The sequence below is a fragment of the Salmo salar genome, chromosome 26 (genome assembly GCF_965601325.2).
Source record: "Salmo salar chromosome 26, fSalSal1, whole genome shotgun sequence".
NCBI classification, from domain to species: domain Eukaryota; kingdom Metazoa; phylum Chordata; class Actinopteri; order Salmoniformes; family Salmonidae; genus Salmo; species Salmo salar.
In genome coordinates this window covers 56286087-56307500 of record NC_138316.1, presented here as the reverse complement: position 1 = coordinate 56307500, position 21414 = coordinate 56286087, and the positions used below count along the sequence as shown (strand labels likewise).

The window sequence follows — 21414 nt, the reverse complement described above, 5'->3', positions numbered from 1 at the left end:
GCAGTGGTCCGACGAAGCGGACGCTAAGCTACAGGACTGTTTCGCTAGCACAGACTGGAATATATGTCGCCGGGATTCATCCGATAACATTGAGGAGTTTTACCACATCAGTTACTGTTTTTTTATTAATAAGTGCATCGAAGACGTCGTCCTCACAGTGACCGTGCGTGCGTATCCCAACCAGAAGCCATGGATTACAGGCAACATCCGCACTGAGCTAAAGGCTAGAGCTGCTGCTTTCAAGGAGCGGGACACCGATCCGGATGCTTCTAAGAAATCCAGCTACGACATCCGACAGTCAAAATGTCAATACAGGACTAAGATCGAATCCTACTAGATGCAGCAGGGTTAATCAAACTGTCATGGATTACAAAGGGAAACCCAGCCGTGAGCTGCCCAGTGATGCAAGTCTACCGGACCCTTCAATGTTGTGATGAGAAAATCCTGACGAAATGCATAGCACATAGAAAAAAAAAATGTTTTACCAGATATTATTGTTCATCCTGATCAGACAGGTTTTTTACACGGACGATACATTGGAGATAATATAATTACTTGAAACAATTGAACATTATGAAACATCAAAGATAACTGGCCTGGTCTTCATTGCAGATTTTGAAAAGGTGTTTGATAAAGTACGACTAGAATTTATATAAAAATGCCTGGATTACTTTAATTTTGGTGAATCTCTTACACATTGGGTTAAAGTTATGTATAGCAACTGCAGGTGTAAAATAGTAAATAATGGTTACTTCTTTTAAGAGGAGTAAAAACAGGGCTGTCTGTTGTCTCCATAACTATTTATTATGGCCATTGAAATGCTGGCTATTAAAATTAGATCCAACAAGAAAATCAAGGGGTTAGAAATCCAGGAGTTAAAAATTCTGTCAGAGAGAACATTGGGTTCTTGGTCACCTCCCTGACCAAGGCCCTTCTCCCCTGATTGCTCAGTTTGGCCGGGCGGCCAGCTCTAGGAAGAGTCTTGGTGGTTTCAAACTTTTTCCATTTAAGAATGATGGAGGCACCATGTTCTTAGGGACCTTCAATGCTGCAGACATTTTCTGGTACCCTTCCCCAGATATGTGCCTTGACATAATCCTGTCTCGGTGCTCTACGGACATTTCCTTCGATCTCATGGCTTGGTTTTTGCTGTCAACTGTGGGACCTTATATAGACAGGTGTGTGCCTTTCCAAATCATGTCCAATCAATTGAATTTACCACAGGTGGACTCCAATCAAGCTGTAGAAACATCTCAAGGATGATCAATGGAAACAGGATGCACCTGAGCTCAATTTCAAGTCTCATAGCAAAGGGACTGAATACTTATGCAAATAAGGTATCTGTTTTTTTATACATTTGCAAACATTTATAAAATCCTGTTTTTGCTATGTCATTACGGGGTATTGTGATGTCATTACGGGGTATTGTGATGTCATTACGGGGTATTGTGTGTAGATTGATCAGGGAAAAAAATGAATTTATAAATTTTAGCATCAGTAACAAAATTAGGAGAAGGTCAAGGGGTCTGAAAACTTTCCGAATGCACTGTATAAGTTATACTTAAACCCCAAATGGTTCTCCTGTAGATTTTGACAACTGAGCCATACAGGTTGCAAAATAAATGGGAAGAGGTTTCCCGATGTACCGATTCCATGGCACATGGTGTATGAACTGATAAAAAAACAACACTTTGAGTTTTTCAATTTAAATTATGATACAACATTTTTGCCACCAACAGAATGATATATATATATATATATATATATATATAATGTCACATCCTGATCTGCTTCCTTGTTATTGTCTCCACCCCCTCCAGGTGTTGCTTGTTTTCCCCAATGTATTTATCCCTGTGTTTCCTGTCTCTCTGTGCCAGTGTATTTATCCCTGTGTTTCCTGTCTCTCTGTGTATTTATCCCTGTGTTTCCTGTCTCTCTGTACCAGTGTATTTATCCCTGTGTTTCCTGTCTCTCTGCCCCAGTGTATTTATCCCTGTCTTTCCTGTCTCTCTGTACCAGTGTATTTATCCCTGTGTTTCCTGTCTCTCTGTGCCAGTGTATTTATCCCTGTGTTTCCTGTCTCTCTGTGCCAGTGTATTTATCCCTGTGTTTCCTGTCTCTCTGCGCCAGTGTATTTATCCCTGTGTTTCCTGTCTCTCTGTGCCAGTGTATTTATCCCTGTGTTTCCTGTCTCTCTGTGCCAGTGTATTTATCCCTGTGTTTCCTGTCTCTCTGTGCCAGTGTATTTATCACTGTGTTTCCTGTCTCTCTGCCCCAGTGTATTTATCCCTGTGTTTCCTGTCTCTCTGTGCCAGTGTATTTATCCCTGTGTTTCCTGTCTCTCTGTGCCAGTGTATTTATCCCTGTGTTTCCTGTCTCTCTGCCCCAGTGTATTTATCCCTGTGTTTCCTGTCTCTCTGCCCCAGTGTATTTATCCCTGTGTTTCCTGTCTCTCTGTGCCAGTGTATTTATCCCTGTGTTTCCTGTCTCTCTGCCCCAGTGTATTTATCCCTGTGTTTCCTGTCTCTCTGTGCCAGTGTATTTATCCCTGTGTTTCCTGTCTCTCTGTGCCAGTGTATTTATCCCTGTGTTTCCTGTCTCTCTGTGCCAGTGTATTTATCCCTGTGTTTCCTGTCTCTCTCTGCCAGTGTATTTATCCCTGTGTTTCCTGTCTCTCTGTGCCAGTGTATTTATCCCTGTGTTTCCTGTCTCTCTGCCCCAGTGTATTTATCCCTGTGTTTCCTGTCTCTCTGCCCCAGTGTATATATCCCTGTGTTTCCTGTCTCTCTGTGCCAGTTCGTCTTGTACGTTTCCAAGTCAACCAGCGTTTCTCCCGTTCCCCTGCTTTTTGCATTCTACTTTTTCTAGTCCTCCCGGTTTTGACCCTTGCCTGTTCTGGACCCTGTACCCGCCTGCCTGACCATTCTGCCTGTCTTGACCACGAGCCTGTCTGCCACTCTGTACCTCCTGGACTCTGATCTGGTTTTGACCTTTTTGCCTGTCCACGACCATTCTCTTGCCAACTCCTTTGGATTAATAAACATTGTAAGACTCTAACCATCTGCCTCCTGCATCTGCATTTGGGTCTCGCCTTGTGTCTTGATATATAAGGGGCATACAACAATCTTAGCTCTGTAGATTTTGTTGCGAAGAGACAGAAACACTAGATCATTTATTATGGCATTGCCACAGCGTAGCATGTTTCTGGTCACAGGTTCAGTAATGATAGAAAAATCACAACGTCCGCGTTATAAAATTAATCTTACATATAACAGTGTCTGGAAAGCCAAACACAATCAATCAATATCATAATGAGGTTTTCATCTTCAGCTCTGTGGATAATATTCAATTAGAAAAGGTTAAACAATTTATGTAAAATAATTCAAAAAGATATGGCACATGGAAACCAAACAAGGGTGGTCTATGGTGATAGGTGGGATTGGCTGAGAATGGCTGAGGGGTGGGATTAAGAGATGATGTTTAGTAATGTATTATTGTCACGTGATTGCTGTTTATAAAAGTGCCATGTGTGTAAAATGTACACTACCGTTCAACAGTTTCAGGTCACTTAGAAATGTCCTTGTTTTTGAAAGAAAAGCTCATTTTTTGTCCATTAAAATAACATGAAATTGATCAGAAATACAGTGTAGACATTGTTAATGTTGTAAATTACTATTGTAGCTGGAAATTGTAGATTTTTTTATGGAATATCTACCCAGGGGTTCAGAGGCCCATTATCAGCAACCATCACTCCTGTGTTCCAATGGCACGTTGTGTTAGCTAATCCAAGTTTATCATTTTAAAAGGCTAATTCATCATTAGAAAACCCTTTTGCAATTATGTTAGCACAGCTGAAAACTGTTTTGCAGGTTAAAGAAGCAATAAAACTGGCCTTCTTTAGACTAGTTGAGTATCTGGAGCATCAGCATTTGTGGGTTCGATTACAGGCTCAAAATGGCCAGAAACAAAGAACTTTCTTCTGAAACTCGTCAGTCTATTCTTGTTCTGAGACATGAAGGCTATTCCATGCGAGAAATTGCCAAGAAACTGAAGATCTCGTACAACGCTGTGTAACTACTCCCTTGTTCTTAACTGACTTGCCTAGTTAAATAAAGGTTAAGTGAATATCGCCATGTTATCATTGACTCAGTACTGGTACCCTGTGTATATAGCCATGTTATCATTGACTCAGTACTGGTACCCAGTGTATAGAGCCATGTTATCATTGACTCAGTACTGGTACCCAGTGTATAGAGCCATGTTATCATTGACTCAGTACTGGTACTCTCTGTATATAGCCATGTTATCATTGACTCAGTACTGGTACTCTCTGTATATAGCCATGTTATCATTGACTCAGTACTGGTACCCTGTGTATATAGCCATGTTATCATTGACTCAGTACTGGTACCCAGTGTATATAGCCATGTTATCATTGACTCAGTACTGGTACCCAGTGTATAGAGCCATGTTATCATTGACTCAGTACTGGTACCCAGTGTATAGAGCCATGTTATCATTGACTCAGTACTGGTCCCAGTGTATAGAGCCATGTTATCATTGACTCAGTACTGGTACCCAGTGTATAGAGCCATGTTATCATTGACTCAGTACTGGTACCCTGTGTATATATCCATGTTATCATTGACTCAGTACTGGTACCCTGTGTATATATCCATGTTATCATTGACTCAGTACTGGTACCCTGTGTATATAGCCATGTTATCATTGACTCAGTACTGGTACCCTGTGTATATATCCATGTTATCATTGACTCAGTACTGGTACCCAGTGTATATATCCATGTTATCATTGACTCAGTACTGGTACCCTGTGTATATATATCCATGTTATCATTGACTCAGTACTGGTACCCAGTGTATAGAGCCATGTTATCATTGACTCAGTACTGGTACCCTGTGTATATATCCATGTTATCATTGACTCAGTACTGGTACCCTGTGTATATATCCATGTTATCATTGACTCAGTACTGGTACCCTGTGTATAGAGCCATGTTATCATTGACTCAGTACTGGTACCCAGTGTATAGAGCCATGTTATCATTGACTCAGTACTGGTACCCTGTGTATATATCCATGTTATCATTGACTCAGTGTTTATTTATTTCTCATGTTATTATTTTTCTATTATTTCTCTTTTTCTCTCAGCATGTTTGGGAATGGCCCGCAAGGAAGCATGTCACTGTTAGTCTCCACCTGTTTGTCTAGGAAGCAGGTCACTGTTAGTCTCCATCTGTTGTTAGTCTCCACCTGTTGTCTAGGAAGCATGTCCCTGTTAGTCTCCACCTGTTGTCTAGGAAGCATGTCCCTGTTAGTCTCCACCTGTTGTTAGTCTCCACCTGTTGTCTAGGAAGCATGTGACTGTTAGTCTCCACCTGTTGTCTATGAAGCATGTCCCTGTTAGTCTCCACCTGTTGTCTAGGAAGCATGTCCCTGTTAGTCTCCACCTGTTGTTAGTCTCCACCTGTTGTCTAGGAAGCATGTGACGTGTTAGGTCTCCACCTGTTGTCTAGGAAGCAGGTCACTGTTAGTCTCCACCTGTTGTCTAGGAAGCATGTCCCTGTTAGTCTCCACCTGTTGTCTAGGAAGCAGGTCACTGTTAGTCTCCATCTGTTGTTAGTCTCCACCTGTTGTCTAGGAAGCATGTGACTGTAAGTCTCCACCTGTTGTTAGTCTCCAACCTGTTGTCTAGGAAGCATGTCCCTGTTAGTCTCCACCTGTTGTCTAGGAAGCATGTCCCTGTTAGTCTCCACCTGTTGTCTAGGAAGCAGGTCACTGTTAGTCTCCATCTGTTGTTAGTCTCCACCTGTTGTCTAGGAAGCATGTGACTGTAAGTCTCCACCTGTTGTTAGTCTCCACCTGTTGTCTAGGAAGCATGTGACTAAGTCTCCATCTGTTGTTAGTCTCCACCTGTTGTCTAGGAAGCATGTCCCTGTTAGTCTCCACCTGTTGTCTAGGAAGCAGGTCACTGTTAGTCTCCACCTGTTGTCTAGGAAGCAGGTCACTGTTAGTCTCCATCTGTTGTTAGTCTCCACCTGTTGTCTAGGAAGCATGTCCCTGTTAGTCTCCACCTGTTGTCTAGGAAGCATGTCCCTGTTAGTCTCCACCTGTTGTCTAGGAAGCATGTGACTGTAAGTCTCCACCTGTTGTTAGTCTCCACCTGTTGTCTAGGAAGCAGGTCACTGTTAGTCTCCATCTGTTGTTAGTCTCCACCTGTTGTCTAGGAAGCATGTCCCTGTTAGTCTCCACCTGTTGTCTAGGAAGCATGTCCCTGTTTAGTCTCCACCTGTTGTCTAGGAAGCATGTGACAGATAACATTTGATTTGAAAGCCTCTCCAAGGGAGTCTCCTCACCTCTCATCTCCTTAGCTTTGGTCTCCAGCAGTCTCTGATCTTCCTCCTCTGTTTCACTGGGGTTCTCCTCTTCCTCATCTTTCTCTCTGTAAAGCGACATTAGTACAAACCAGAGTCATGATTACAACTCCCATTTCCAGCCATTCTCATGTCCTTTTACCATCGTACAGAATCCTGTTTCCAGGGCCAGAGTCTCCTCTCTACTGCTGAGAAAGCCTAGGGTAGAGTATCCTACATAAGCCTGTTTCCAGGGCTAGAGTCTCCTCTCTACCGCTGAGAAAGCCTAGGGTAGAGTAGCCTACATAAGCCTGTTTCCAGGGCTGGGGTCTCCTCTCTACCGCTGAGAAAGCCTAGGGTAGAGTATCCTACATAAGCCTGTTTCCAGGGCTGGGGTCTCCTCTCTACTGCTGAGAAAGCCTAGGGTAGAGTAGCCTACGGTGGCAGCCTGACCATGAGGTGATGAAGCCAGACAGAGAACAGTCAATACTCCAATAGAGCATTACAACATCCCTCCATCCCTCCATCCCCAGGTACAGAACGGTAGCAAATCCTCTCTCTCTCTCCCACCCTCTCTCTCTCTCCCCCCTCTCCCACTCCCCGTCTCCTACCCTCTCACTCCCCTCTCTCTCCCATCTTCTCTGTCTCCCACCTTCTCTCACTCCCCTCTCTCTCCCATCTTCTCTGTCTCCCACCTTCTCTCACTCCCCTCTGTTCTCTCCCCTCTCTCTTTCCCTCTCTCTCTCTCCCCCACCTTCTCTGTCTCCCACCCTCTCTCTCTCCCCTCTCTCTCCCCCTCTCACCTTCTCTGTCTCCCACCCTCTCTCTCCCTCCCTCTCTCTCTCCCACCTTCTGTCTCCCACCCTCTCTCTCCCACCTTCTCTGTCTCCCACCTTCTCTCACTCCCCTCTGTTTCTCTCCCCTCTCGCTCCCACCCTCTCTCTCTCTCCCCTCTGTCTCTCTCTTCCACCCTCTCTCACTCCCCTCTGTTTCTCTCCCCTCTCGCTCCCACCCTCTCTCTCTCTCCCCTCTGTCTCTCGCTCCCACCCTCTCTCTCTCTCTGTCTCTCGCTCCCACCCTCTCTGTCTCCCACCCTCTCTCTCCCTCCCTCTCTCTCTCCCACCTTCTGTCTCCCACCCTCTCTCTCCCACCTTCTCTGTCTCCCACCTTCTCTCACTCCCCTCTGTTTCTCTCCCCTCTCGCTCCCACCCTCTCTCTCTCTCCCCTCTGTCTCTCTCTTCCACCCTCTCTCTCTCCCCTCTGTCTCTCTCTTCCACCCTCTCTCTCTTGGTCCATGGTTCAGAGTTCAGACCTACATGGACTGCATGGCATCCTGTATGATTTGCATCCAGGTGTTGCGTTCCTCCTTGGTTGCAGTGTGTAGCTCCACCATCTCTGGTTTCTCCATCCCTGCTGTTATCAGGAAGAGACCCCTCTCCTCGTTAGCCACCTCTCTAACGATCAGCTTCTGGAGGGAGAGGACCGTGGAGCGCTGGTCCTACGGGGGTGAGGGGGAGAGAGGGAGGGATGATTAAAGGATGGGTTAAAAGGTAGGAAGAGAGGGGAGAGGGACAAGAACAGAGGGAGAGAGAGAAGAGAGGGAGAGAGGGAAGAAGAGAGGGAGGGATGATTAAATGATGGGTTAAAGGTAGAAGAGAGGGGAGAGTGAGGTGGAGAGAGGGAGAAGAACAGAGGGAGAGAGAGAGGTGGGAGAGAGCGAGGGGAGAGAGGTGAGACATGGAGAGAGAGGAGATAGGAGAGGGGAGAGAGAGAGGGGGGAGAGAGAGAGAGAGAGAAGGATAGGGGGGAGAGAGAGAAGAGAGAGAGGGATAGAGGGAGAAAGAAGAAGAGAGAGAGAGAGAGAGAGAGAGAGAGAGAGGGATAGAGGGGAGAAAGAAGAAGAGAGAGAGAGAGAGAGAGAGGGATAGAGGGGAGAAAGAAGAAGAGAGAGAGAGAGAGAGAGAGAGAGAGAGAGAGAGAGAGAGAGAGAGAATATACCAGACAGATGAAGGGAGGGAAAGGGGTGGGGCAGAAAGAGGTAGAATGAGAGAGGGAGATGGAAAGGGAATGAGAGAGAGAGAGAGATTAGGCCTTATATGAGTCTGCATAAGATCATCCACCTCGACATGCAGCTCAGTGTCCATATCTGAATCACCTCTCTGGCCATCAATATTGCTTAGTCATTGAGCTATTTAAAAGAGTTATATGCAAATCAAAGTTTGTCACGTTCACAGAATACAGCAGGTGTAAACAGTACAATGAAATGTTTACTTCCTCAACAATGCGGTATTGAATGTACGTTCACTTGAGTTGCTCAAACAAATGTTAGTTACCACAGCCTCAAAGTCACACCATGTGGACTTGCTGGTGTGCTGGTGTGTTGGTGTGCTGGTGTGCTGGTGTGTTGGTGTGCTGGTGTGCTGGTGTGCCGGTGTGCCGGTGTGTTGGTGTGCTGGTGTGCCGGTGTGCCGGTGTGCCGGTGTGTTGTGTGTTGTGTGCCGGTGTGCCGGTGTGTTGGTGTGCCGTGTGTTGGTGTGCTGGTGTGTTGGTGTGCCGGTGTGCCGGTGTGCCGGTGTGCTGTGTGTGTTGGTGTGCTGTGTGCGGTGTGTTGGTGTGCTGGTGTGCTGGTGTGTTGGGTGTCGGTGTGCTGTGTGCTGGTGTGTGCTGGTGTGCCGGTGTGCCGGTGTGCTGTGTGCGGTGTGTGTGGTGCGCGGTGTGCCGGGTGTGGTGTGCTGGTGTGTTGGGTGCTGGTGTGCTGTGTGCTGCTACCTGACAAACTTTTCCTTTTTACTTTTAATAACCATTTAATCCAAAAGAAATCTGCATTTAACACATTTACCAACGACTGAGTTTTTCTGTTTCTTTGCTAGACTTTTTTCATTCAACTTTTTTCACCCCCGGACGCTTTACCTGGACATGCTTCTCCAGGACCTCCACCAGCCGAAGCTAAGTAGGAACAATAACACTATTTAATTACAGTCGCTGTTCTCATAATATACAGGAGAACGATCGCCTTATGATCGTTACGGGGTCTGAGCCTTCTCTGGTCCCTCCTCCTCCCGTTACGGGGTCTGAGGCCGAGCCTTCTCTGGTCTCTCCTCCTCCCGTTACTGGGTCCGAGCCTCCTCTGGTCTCTCCTCCTCCCGTTACGGGGTCTGAGCCTTCTCTGGTCTCTCCTCCTCCCGTTACTGGGTCTGAGCCTCCTCTGGTCTCTCCTCCTCCCGTTACGGGGTCTGAGGCCGAGCCTTCTCTGGTCCCTCCTCCACCCGTTACGGGGTCTGAGCCTTCTCTGGTCTCTGCTCCTCCCGTTACGGGGTCAGAGCCTTCTCTGGCCTCTACTCCACCCGTTACGGGGTCTGAGGCCGAGCCTTCTCTGGTCCCTCCTCCACCCGTTACGGGGTCAGAGACGCCGAGCCTTCTCAGGTCTCTCCTCCTCCCGTTACGGGGTCTGAGGCCGAGCCTTCTCTGGTCTCTCCTCCTCCCGTTACGTAGGACCTGCCTTGTTGATAGTGTTGTTAAGAAGGTAGAAACTAGGGCCTGTAGGACCTGCCTTGTTGATAGTGCTGTTAAGAAGGTAGAAACTAGGGCCTGTAGGACCTGCCTTGTTGATAGTGTTGATAAGAAGGTAGAAACTAGGGCCTGTAGGACCTGCCTTGTTGATAGTGTTGTTAAGAAGGTAGAAACTAGGGCCTGTAGGACCTGCCTTGTTGATAGTGCTGTTAAGAAGGTAGAAACTAGGGCCTGTAGGACCTGCCTTGTTGATAGTGCTGTTAAGAAGGTAGAAACTAGGGCCTGTAGGACCTGCCTTGTTGATAGTGTTGTTAAGAAGGTAGAAACTAGGGCCTGTAGGACCTGCCTTGTTGATAGTGTTGTTAAGAAGGTAGAAACTAGGGCCTGTAGGACCTGCCTTGTTGATAGTGTTGTTAAGAAGGTAGAAACTAGGGCCTGTAGGACCTGCCTTGTTGATAGTGTTGTTAAGAAGGTAGAAACTAGGGCCTGTAGGACCTGCCTTGTTGATAAGAAGGTAGAAACTAGGGCCTGTAGGACCTGCCTTGTTGATAGAGTTGTTAAGAAGGTAGAAACTAGGGCCTGTAGGACCTGCCTTGTTGATAGTGATGTTAAGAAGATAGAAACTAGGGCCTGTAGGACCTGCCTTGTTGATAGTGCTGTTAAGAAGGTAGAAACTAGGGCCTGTAGGACCTGCCTTGTTGATAGTGTTGTTAAGAAGGTATAAACTAGGGCCTGTAGGACCTAAGAAGGTAGAAACTAGGGCCTGTAGGACCTGCCTTGTTGATAGCGTTGTTAAGAAGGTAGAAACTAGGGCCTGTAGGACCTGCCTTGTTGATAGTGTTGTTAAGAAGGTAGAAACTAGGGCCTGTAGGACATGCCTTGTTGATAGTGTTGTTAAGAAAATAAATACAAATAAATGCTAGTAAAACTAAATGCTCTTCAACCGATCGTTGCCCGCACCTGCCCGCCCGTCCAGCATCACTACTCTGGACGGTTCTGACTTAGAATATGTGGACAACTACAAATACCTGGGTGTCTGGCTAGACTGTAAACTCTCCTTCCAGCCTCACATTAAACATCTCCAATCCAAAGTTAAATCTAGAATTGGCTTCCTATTTCACAACAAAGCATCCTTCACTCATGCTGCCAAACATACCCTCGTAAAACTGACCATCCTACCGATCCTCGACTTCGGCGATGTCATTTACAAAATAGCCTCCAACACCCTACTCAACAAACTGGATGCAGTCTATCACAGTGCCATCCGTTTTGTCACCAAAGCCCCATATACTACCCACCACTGCGACCTGTACGCTCTCGTTGGCTGGCCTTCGCTTCATAATCGTCACCAAACCCACTGGCTCCAGGTAATCTATAAGTCTCTGCTAGGTAAAGCCCCGCCTTATCTCAGCTCACTGGTCACCATAGCAGCACCCACCCGTAGCACGCGCTCCAGCAGGTATATCTCACTGGTCATCCCCAAAGCCAATTCTTCCTTTGGCCACCTCTCCTTCCAGTTCTCTGCTGCCAATGACTGGAACGAACTACAAAAATCTCTGAAACTGGAAACACTTATCTCCCTCACTAACTTTAAGCACCAGCTGTCAGAGCAGCTCACAGATCACTGCACCTGTACATAGCCCATCTATAATTTAGCCCAAACAATTACCCCTTCCCCTACTGTATTTATTTATTTATTTAGCTCCTTTTCACCCCATTAACTCTATTTCTACTTTGCACTTTCTTCTACTACAAATCTACCATTCCAGTGTTTTAATTGCTATATTGTATTTACTTTGCTACATAGACTTTTTTTTGCCTTTACCTCCCTTATCTCACCTCATTTGCTCACATTGTATATAGACTTGTTTTTCTACTGCATCATTGATTGTATGTTTGTTTTACTCCATGTGTAACTCTGTGTTGTTGTATGTTGTCGAACTGCTTTGCTTTATCTTGGCCAGGTCGCAGTTGTAAATGAGAACTTGTTCTCAACTTGCCTACCTGGTTAAATAAAGGTGAAATAAATAATTAAAAAGAAGGTAGAAACTAGGGCCTGTAGGACCTGCCATGTTGAGCTTTTTACTATCAGGGAACAGAGCGGAATAGACCCATTATTATTATTATTACCGAGCGGAATAGACCCATTATTATTATTATTACCGAGCGGAATAGACCCATTATTATTATTACCGAGCGGAATAGACCCATTATTATTATTATTACAGAGCGGAATAGACCCATTATTATTATTATTACCGAGCGGAATAGACCCATTATTATTATTATTACCGAGCGGAATAGACCCATTATTATTATTACCGAGCGGAATAGACCCATTATTATTATTATTACCGAGCGGAATAGACCCATTATTATTATTATTACCGAGCGGAATAGACCCATTATTATTATTATTACAGAGCGGAATAGACCCATTATTATTATTATTGACCGAGCGGAATAGACCCATTATTATTATTATTACCGAGCGGAATAGACCCATTATTATTATTATTACCAAGCGGAATAGACCCATTATTATTATTATTACAGAGCGGAATAGACCCATTATTATTATTATTACCGAGCGGAATAGACCCATTATTATTATTATTACCGAGCGGAATAGACCCATTATTATTATTACCGAGCGGAATAGACCCATTATTATTATTATTACCGAGCGGAATAGACCCATTATTATTATTACCGAGCGGAATAGACCCATTATTATTATTATTACCGAGCGGAATAGACCCATTATTATTATTATTACCGGGCGGAATAGACCCATTATTATTATTATTACCGAGCGGAATAGACCCATTATTATTATTACCGAGCGGAATAGACCCATTATTATTATTATTACCGAGCGGAATAGACCCATTATTATTATTATTACCGAGCGGAATAGACCCATTATTATTATTATTACCGAGCGGAATAGACCCATTATTATTATTACCGAGTGGAATAGACCCATTATTATTATTACCGAGCGGAATAGACCCATTATTATTATTACCGAGCGGAATAGACCCATTATTATTATTACCGAGCGGAATAGACCCATTATTATTATTACCGAGCGGAATAGACCCATTATTATTATTACCGAGTGGAATAGACCCATTATTATTATTACCGAGTGGAATAGACCCATTATTATTATTACCGAGTGGAATAGACCCATTATTATTATTACCGAGTGGAATAGACCCATTATTATTATTACTGAGTGGATTAGACCCATTATTATTACAGAGTGGAATAGACCCATTATTATTACAGAGTGGAATAGACCCATTATTATTATTACCGAGTGGAATAGACCCATTATTATTATTACCGAGTGGAATAAACCCATTATTATTATTACCGAGTGGAATAAACCCATTATTATTATTACCGAGTGGAATAGACCCATTATTATTATTACCGAGTGGAATAGACCCATTATTATTATTACCGAGTGGAATAGACCCATTATTATTATTACCGAGTGGAATAGACCCATTATTATTATTACTGAGTGGAATAGACCCATTATTATTATTACCGAGTGGAATAGACCCATTATTATTATTACCGAGTGGAATAGACCCATTATTATTATTACCGAGTGGAATAGACCCATTATTATTATTACCGAGCGGAATAGACACGTTATTATTACCAAGTGGAATAGACCCGTTATTATTACTGAGTAGAATAGACCCAAACCTGTTGAGGACAGACGTTCCGCTAGCGGTTCAATCAAGTTCATATTTATATCCAAAACCAGCTTTTTACATTAGCATGTGATGTTCAGAACTAGCAAACATACCGAATTTACTAAATTACTCATCATAAACGTTGACAAAATACATTAATTATTTAAAGAATTATAGATACAGAACTCCTTTATGCAATCGCTATGTCAGATTTTAAAATAGCTTTTCGGCGAAAGCAAATTTTGCAATATTCTGAGTACATAGCTTAGCCATCACGGGCTAGCTATTTTTACACCCGCCAAGTTCAGAGGGCTCACTAATCTCAGAATTACTATTAGAAAAATGTTATTACCTTTGCTGATCTTCGTCAGAATGCACTCCCAGGACTGCTACTTCCACAACAAATGTTGTTTTTGTTCCAAATAATCCATAGTTATGTCCAATACCTCCGTTTTGTTCGTGTGTTCAGGTCACTATCCAAAGGGTAACGCGCGAGCGCATTTCGAGACAAAAAATGTCAAAATGTTCCTTTACTGTACTTAGAAGCATGTTAAACGCTGTTTAAAATAAATGTTTATGGTATTTTTCTCGTAAAATAGCGATAATATTCCAACCGGACAATAGTGTATTCATTCAAACAGAGAAAAGAAAAACTAAGTTACTCTGGATAAGAGCATCTGCTAAATTACTCAAATGTAAAAATTGACTTAACCAATAACATACCAAAGAGTTAAAGAGATATTTACATATTTCTGGTCTTAACCAATCACCTACCAGAGAGGCAAAGACATATTTCTGGTCTTTCTCCTGCAGGAAGACGACGATATCAGAGAGAAGCATGGCCGTTACATCTGGAGAGAGAGGAGACAGACCAGAGGTTAAGGTCAGGGTCAGATAACAGAGAGAGGAGACAGACCAGAGGTTAAAGGTCAGAGAGAGAGGAGACAGACCAGAGGTTAAAGGTCAGGGTTAGATATCAGAGAGAGGAGACAGACCAGAGGTTAAAGGTCAGGGGTCAGATATCAGAGAGAGGAGAAAGACCAGAGGTTAAAGGTCAGAGAGAGAGGAGACAGACCAGAGGTTAAAGGTCAGGGAAAATACACTTTAAAAGTTACAAATTAAAGCCGTTCAAAGGAATATTTTGTAAAGTAAATACACGCTACATAAAAAAGATCAATGCAAATTCCTTATTGCAGTGGCTATCACGCAGAAAGAGAGAGCTTGAGATACCATTTATATAAATGGATACTCGATTACGAGAGTCAGCAAATGAGAAAACAGATCGGTGTTTGTGTTCCTCACAGCGGAGGACAACAGAGCGTCTGACTGAAGGGACAGAAAACAGATCGGTGTTTGTGTTCCTCACAGCGGAGGACAACAGAGCGTCTGACTGAAGGGACAGAAAACAGATCGGTGTTTGTGTTCCTCACAGCGGAGGACAACAGATCGGTTGGTGTCCTCCTCACCCTTGAGTCTCCCCTGTGAGTTCTTCAGCTGCAGAGGTCCATCATACAGCAATCTTCTCCCTCTGAGCAGGTCCTCTCTAGCAAACATCTGACCGCTCTTCATCCTCGTAATGGACTTGCTGTCTGTCCGGCCGTAGATGTCCTTCAGCCTCCTCTTCTTCTCATGCTCGTTCACCTAGCAACACCACAATTATTACCGTAGGTCAGTTCACCTAGCAACACGACAATTATTACCATAGGTCAGTTCACCTAGCAACACGACAATTATTACCGTAGGTCAGTTCACCTAGCAACACCACAATTATTACCGTAGGTCAGTTCACCTAGCAACACAACAATTATTACCGTAGGTCAGTTCACCTAGCAACACGACAATTATTACCGTAGGTCAGTTCACCTAGCAACACGACAATTATTACCGTAGGTCAGTTCACCTAGCAACACGACAATTATTATGATAGGTCAGTTCACCTAGCAACACGACAATTATTATGATAGGTCAGTTCACCTTTTATTAATATATTATTATCTTATGTAAACTATTATATTATTATTTTGTATTATTATACTACCTTGCTGTCCACTGCAGTGATGACCTCCTTGACCTGGTATAGAGCATCACTCAGGTCCTCATGGTCCTCCTCATTCTCTGTGGGGAGGGGAGGGTCAACACACACACACACACACACAAAGGAAAGAATGACAGAAAGAGACAAACAAGGTTAATGTCATTCTAGATGAAGCTCCACCATATGGTCAGTATAACAGACAGCCTCCTCCTCCTCTCTTCATTCTAGATGAAGCTCCACCATATGGTCAGTATTACAGACAGCCTCCTCCTCCTCTCTTCATTCTAGATGAAGCTCCACCATGTGGTCAGTATAACACAGACAGCCTCCTCCTCCTCCTCTCTTCATTCTAGATGAAGCTCCACCATATGGTCAGTATAACAGACAGCCTCCTCCTCCTCCTCTCTTCATTCTAGATGAAGCTCCACCATGTGGTCAGTATAACAGACAGCCTCCTCCTCCTCCTCTCTTCATTCTAGATGAAGCTCCACCATATGGTCAGTATAACAGACAGCCTCCTCCTCTCTTCATTCTAGATGAAGCTCCATCATATGGTCAGTAGAACAGACAGCCTCCTCCTCCTCTCTTCATTCTAGATGAAGCTCCACCATATGGTCAGTATTACAGACAGCCTCCTCCTCTCTTCATTCTAGATGAAGCTCCACCATATGGTCAGTATTACAGACAGCCTCCTCCTCCTCCTCTCTTCATTCTAGATGAAGCTCCACCATATGGTCAGTAGAACAGACAGCCTCCTCCTCCTCTCTTCATTCTAGATGAAGCTCCACCATATGGTCAGTAGAACAGACAGCCTCCTCCTCCTCTCTTCATTCTAGATGAAGCTCCACCATGTGGTCAGTATAACAGACAGCCTCCTCCTCCTCCTCTCTTCATTCTAGATGAAGCTCCACCATGTGGTTAGTATAACAGACAGCCTCCTCCTCCTCTCTTCATTCCAACTGGCAGGAGAACTCCACTTAAAGCACCGCTAAGAAGAATTGAGTCCCAAATAGCACCCTATTCCAAATATATAGTGCACTACGTTTCACAAGGGCCAAGTTTTCACACCCCTTGCCTTATTCCACATTTTATTGTTACACCCTGAATTAAAAAATGATTAATTAAGAAAAAAAATTATCACTGGCCTACACACACACACACACAATACCCCATAATGTCAAATTTGAATAATGTTTTTTAGAAATGAATTAAACATGAAAAGCTGAAATGAATTAAGTCAATAAGTATTCAACCCCTTTGTTGTGGTAATACATGTATTAACAAGTCACATAATTAGTGTCAGGGACTCACTCTGTGTGCAATAAGAGTGTTTTTCATGATTTTAGAATGACTACATCCTCTCTGTACCACACACACACATATATATATATATAAGGTCCCTCAGTCGAGAAGTGAATTTCAAACACAGATTCAACCACAAAGACCAGGGAGAATTTCCACTGCCTTGTGAAGAACGACACCTATTGGTAGATGGGTAAAAATCTAAAAGCAGAAATTGAATATCCCTTTGAGCATAGTGAAGTTATTAATTACACTTTGGATGGTGTATCAATACACCCAGTCACTACAAAGATACAGGCGTCCTTCCTAACACAGTTGCTGGAGAGGAAGGAAACTGCTCAGGGATTTCACCATGAGGCTAAAAAGTTAAAGTTTAATGGCTGTGATAGGAGAAAACTAAGGATGGATCAACAATATTGTAGTTACTCCACAATACGAACCTAAACACATCCTTTTTGCAACAAGGCACTTCAGTAATAGTGCAAAAAATGTGGCAAAGAACTGAACTATTTATCTTGAATACAAAATGTTATGTTTGGGACAAATCCAACACATCACTGAGTACCACTTCATATTTTCAATCATAGTGGTGGCTGCATCATGTTATGGCTATGCTTGTCATCGGCAAGGACTACAGGAAGTCCAGGATCCAGTTGCAGAGGGAGATGTTGAAATTGGAGTGGGTCCTGGGTGTCTGGAATGATGAAGTTGTGTGTGTCTTGACCAGTGTCTGGGTGTATGTGTGTGAGTGTGTGTATACAGAGACCACCTCATCTGTCCAGCAGAGGGCAGGACAGAGCTGGGGGCAGTGTGTGTGTGTGTGTGCAGAGAGCAGGACAGAGCTGGGGGGGGGGGGGGGCAGCAGACAAACCTTTGGTATGCTGTAGTATTCTCTGCATCAGGACGGGGTACTTGGTGATCCTCTGGGTGACTAACAGAATGCACTCTGGGATTCCTAACCTCCGCACGATACTGCTGCTCATCTTCCTCTTGAAAAAAAAAAAACGTAACAGGAAGACAGAATGACGTAACAGGAAGACAGAATGGATTAGATGGAACAGAATGATGTAACAGGAAGACAGAATGATGTAACAGGAAGACAGAATGACGTAACAGGAAGACAGAATACAGAGATGATATGTGATTTGAGGTGATGTCTAAGGAAAGGGGAAAGGGGGATACCTAGTCAGTTGGGGGAAAGGGGGATACCTAGTCAGTTGGAAAGGGAAAGGGGGGGATACCTAGTCAGTTGGGGGGAAAGGGGGATACCTAGGTCAGTTGGAAAGGGGGGGATACCTAGTCAGTTGGAAAGGGGGGGGATACCTAGTCAGTTGGAAAGGGGGGGGATACCTAGTCAGTTGGAAAGGGGGGGGATACCTAGTCAGTTGGAAAGGGGGGATACCTAGTCAGTTGGAAAGGGGGGGATACCTAGTCAGTTGGAAAGGGGGGATACCTAGTCAGTTGGAAAGGGGGGGATACCTAGTCAGTTGGAAAGGGAAAGGGGGGATACCTAGTCAGTTGGACAGGGAAAGGGGGGATACCTAGTCAGTTGGACAGGGAAAGGGGGGATACCTAGTCAGTTGGAAAGGGGGGATACCTAGTCAGTTGTACAGGGGGGGATACCTAGTCAGTTGGACAGGGGGGGATACCTAGTCAGTTGGAAAGGGGGATACCTAGTCAGTTGGAAAGGGGGGGATACCTAGTCAGTTGGAAAGGGAAAGGGGGGATACCTAGTCAGTTGGAAAGGGGGGGATACCTAGTCAGTTGGAAAGGGGGGGATACCTAGTCAGTTGGAAAGGGAAAGGGGGGATACCGAGTCAGTTGGAAAGGGAAAGGGGGGATACCTAGTCAGTTGGAAAGGGGGGATAACTAGTCAGTTGGAAAGGGGGGATAACTAGTCAGTTGGAAAGGGGGGATACCTAGTCAGTTGGAAAGGGGGGATACCTAGTCAGTTGGAAAGGGGGGGATACCTAGTCAGTTGGAAAGGGGGGGATACCTAGTCAGTTGGAAAGGGGGGGATACCTAGTCAGTTGGAAAGGGAAAGGGGGGATACCTAGTCAGTTGGAAAGGGAAAGGGGGGATACCTAGTCAGTTGGAAAGGGGGGATACCTAGTCAGTTGGAAAAGGAAAGAGGGGATACCTAGTCAGTTGTAAAGGGGGATAACTAGTCAGTTGGAAAGGGGGATAACTAGTCAGTTGGAAAGGGGGGATACCTAGTCAGTTGGAAAGGGGGATACCAAGTCAGTTGGAAAGGGGGGATACCTAGTCAGTTGGAAAGGGGGGATACCTAGTCAGTTGGAAAGGGGGATACCTAGTCAGTTGGAAAGGGGGATACCTAGTCAGTTGGACAGGGAAAGGGGGGATACCTAGTCAGTTGGACAGGGAAAGGGGGGATACCTAGTCAGTTGGACAGGGAAAGGGGGGATACCTAGTCAGTTGGACAGGGAAAGGGGGGATACCTAGTCAGTTGGACAGGGAAAGGGGGGTACCTAGTCAGTTGGACAGGGAAAGGGGGGTACCTAGTCAGTTGGAAAGGGAAAGGGGGGATACCTAGTCAGTTGGAAAGGGAAAGGGGGGATACCTAGTCAGTTGGAAAGGGGGGATAACTAGTCAGTTGGAAAGGGGGGATACCTAGTCAGTTGGAAAGGGGGGATACCTAGTCAGTTGGAAAGGGGGGGATACCTAGTCAGTTGGAAAGGGGGGGATACCTAGTCAGTTGGAAAGGGGGGGATACCTAGTCAGTTGGAAAGGGGGGGATACCTAGTCAGTTGGAAAGGGAAAGGGGGGATACCTAGTCAGTTGGAAAGGGAAAGGGGGGATACCTAGTCAGTTGTAAAGGGGGATAACTAGTCAGTTGGAAAGGGGGATAACTAGTCAGTTGTAAAGGGGGATAACTAGTCAGTTGGAAAGGGGGATAACTAGTCAGTTGGAAAGGGGGGATACCTAGTCAGTTGGAAAGGGGGGATACCTAGTCAGTTGGAAAGGGGGATACCAAGTCAGTTGGAAAGGGGGGATACCTAGTCAGTTGGAAAGGGGGGATACCTAGTCAGTTGGAAAGGGGGATACCTAGTCAGTTGGACAGGGGGAATACCTAGTCAGTTGGACAGGGAAAGGGGGGATACCTAGTCAGTTGGACAGGGAAAGGGGGGATACCTAGTCAGTTGGACAGGGAAAGGGGGGATACCTAGTCAGTTGGACAGGGAAAGGGGGGATACCTAGTCAGTTGGACAGGGAAAGGGGGGTACCTAGTCAGTTGGACAGGGAAAGGGGGGTACCTAGTCAGTTGGAAAGGGGGGATACCTAGTCAGTTGGGGGAAAGGGGGGATACCTAGTCAGTTGGGGAAAGGGGGGGATACCTAGTCAGTTGGAAAGGGGGGATACCTGCAGTTGGGGGAAAGGGGGGATACCTAGTCAGTTGGGGGAAAGGGGGGATACCTAGTCAGTTGGGGGAAAGGGGGGATACCTAGTCAGTTGGGGGAAAGGGGGGATACCTAGTCAGAAAGGGGGGATACCTAGTCAGTTGGAAAGGGGGATACCTAGTCAGTTGTAAAGGGGGGATACCTAGTCAGTTGTAAAGGGGGGGGATACCTAGTCAGTTGGAAAGGGGGGATACCTAGTCAGTTGGAAAGGGGGGGATACCTAGTCAGTTGGACAGGGGGATACCAAGTCAGTTGGAAAGGGGGATACCTAGTCAGTTGGAAAGGGGGGGATACCTAGTCAGTTGGACAGGGGGATACCTAGTCAGTTGGACAGGGGGATACCAAGTCAGTTGGAAAGGGGGGATACCTAGTCAGTTGGAAAGGGGGATACCTAGTCAGTTGGAAAGGGGGATACCTAGTCAGTTGGACAGGGAAAGGGGGGATACCTAGTCAGTTGGACAGGGAAAGGGGGATACCTAGTCAGTTGGACAGGGAAAGGGGGGATACCTAGTCAGTTGGACAGGGAAAGGGGGGTACCTAGTCAGTTGGACAGGGAAAGGGGGGATACCTAGTCAGTTGGACAGGGAAAGGGGGGATACCTAGTCAGTTAGAAAGGGGGGATACCTAGTCAGTTGGGGGAAAGGGGGGATACCTAGTCAGTTGGGGGAAAGGGGGGATACCTAGTCAGTTGGGGGAAAGGGGGGATACCTAGTCAGTTGGGGGAAAGGGGGGATACCTAGTCAGTTGGGGGAAAGGGGGGATACCTAGTCAGTTGGGGGAAAGGGGGGATACCTAGTCAGTTGGGGGAAAGGGGGGATACCTAGTCAGTTGGGGGAAAGGGGGGATACCTAGTCAGTTGGGGGAAAGGGGGGATACCTAGTCAGTTGGGGGAAAGGGGGGATACCTAGTCAGTTGGGGGAAAGGGGGGTACCTAGTCAGTTGGGGGAAAGGGGGGATACCTAGTCAGTTGTAAAGGGAAAGGGGGGATACCTAGTCAGTTGTAAAGGGAAAGGGGGGCGAGGGGGGGGGTACCTAGTCAGTTGTAAAGGGAAAGGG

The 21414-nt window shown here is 45.4% G+C and overlaps 1 protein-coding gene across 2 annotated transcripts in view; it reads right to left on the bottom strand.

Annotated features, from left to right (window-relative positions):
- The window catches only part of akap13a (A-kinase anchoring protein 13a), a 121602-nt gene that overhangs the window by 46850 nt on the left and 53338 nt on the right, over positions 1 to 21414 (bottom strand). For both annotated transcript variants that reach the window (XM_045708528.2, XM_045708529.2), the window contains exons 10-15: positions 17811 to 17928; positions 15641 to 15717; positions 15069 to 15243; positions 14377 to 14453; positions 7690 to 7871; positions 6377 to 6462 (exon numbers count right to left, since the gene is read on the bottom strand). In XM_045708528.2, coding sequence (XP_045564484.2) covers positions 6377 to 6462; positions 7690 to 7871; positions 14377 to 14453; positions 15069 to 15243; positions 15641 to 15717; positions 17811 to 17928 — 715 coding nt within the window. The remainder of the gene's footprint in view (positions 1 to 6376; positions 6463 to 7689; positions 7872 to 14376; positions 14454 to 15068; positions 15244 to 15640; positions 15718 to 17810; positions 17929 to 21414) is intronic.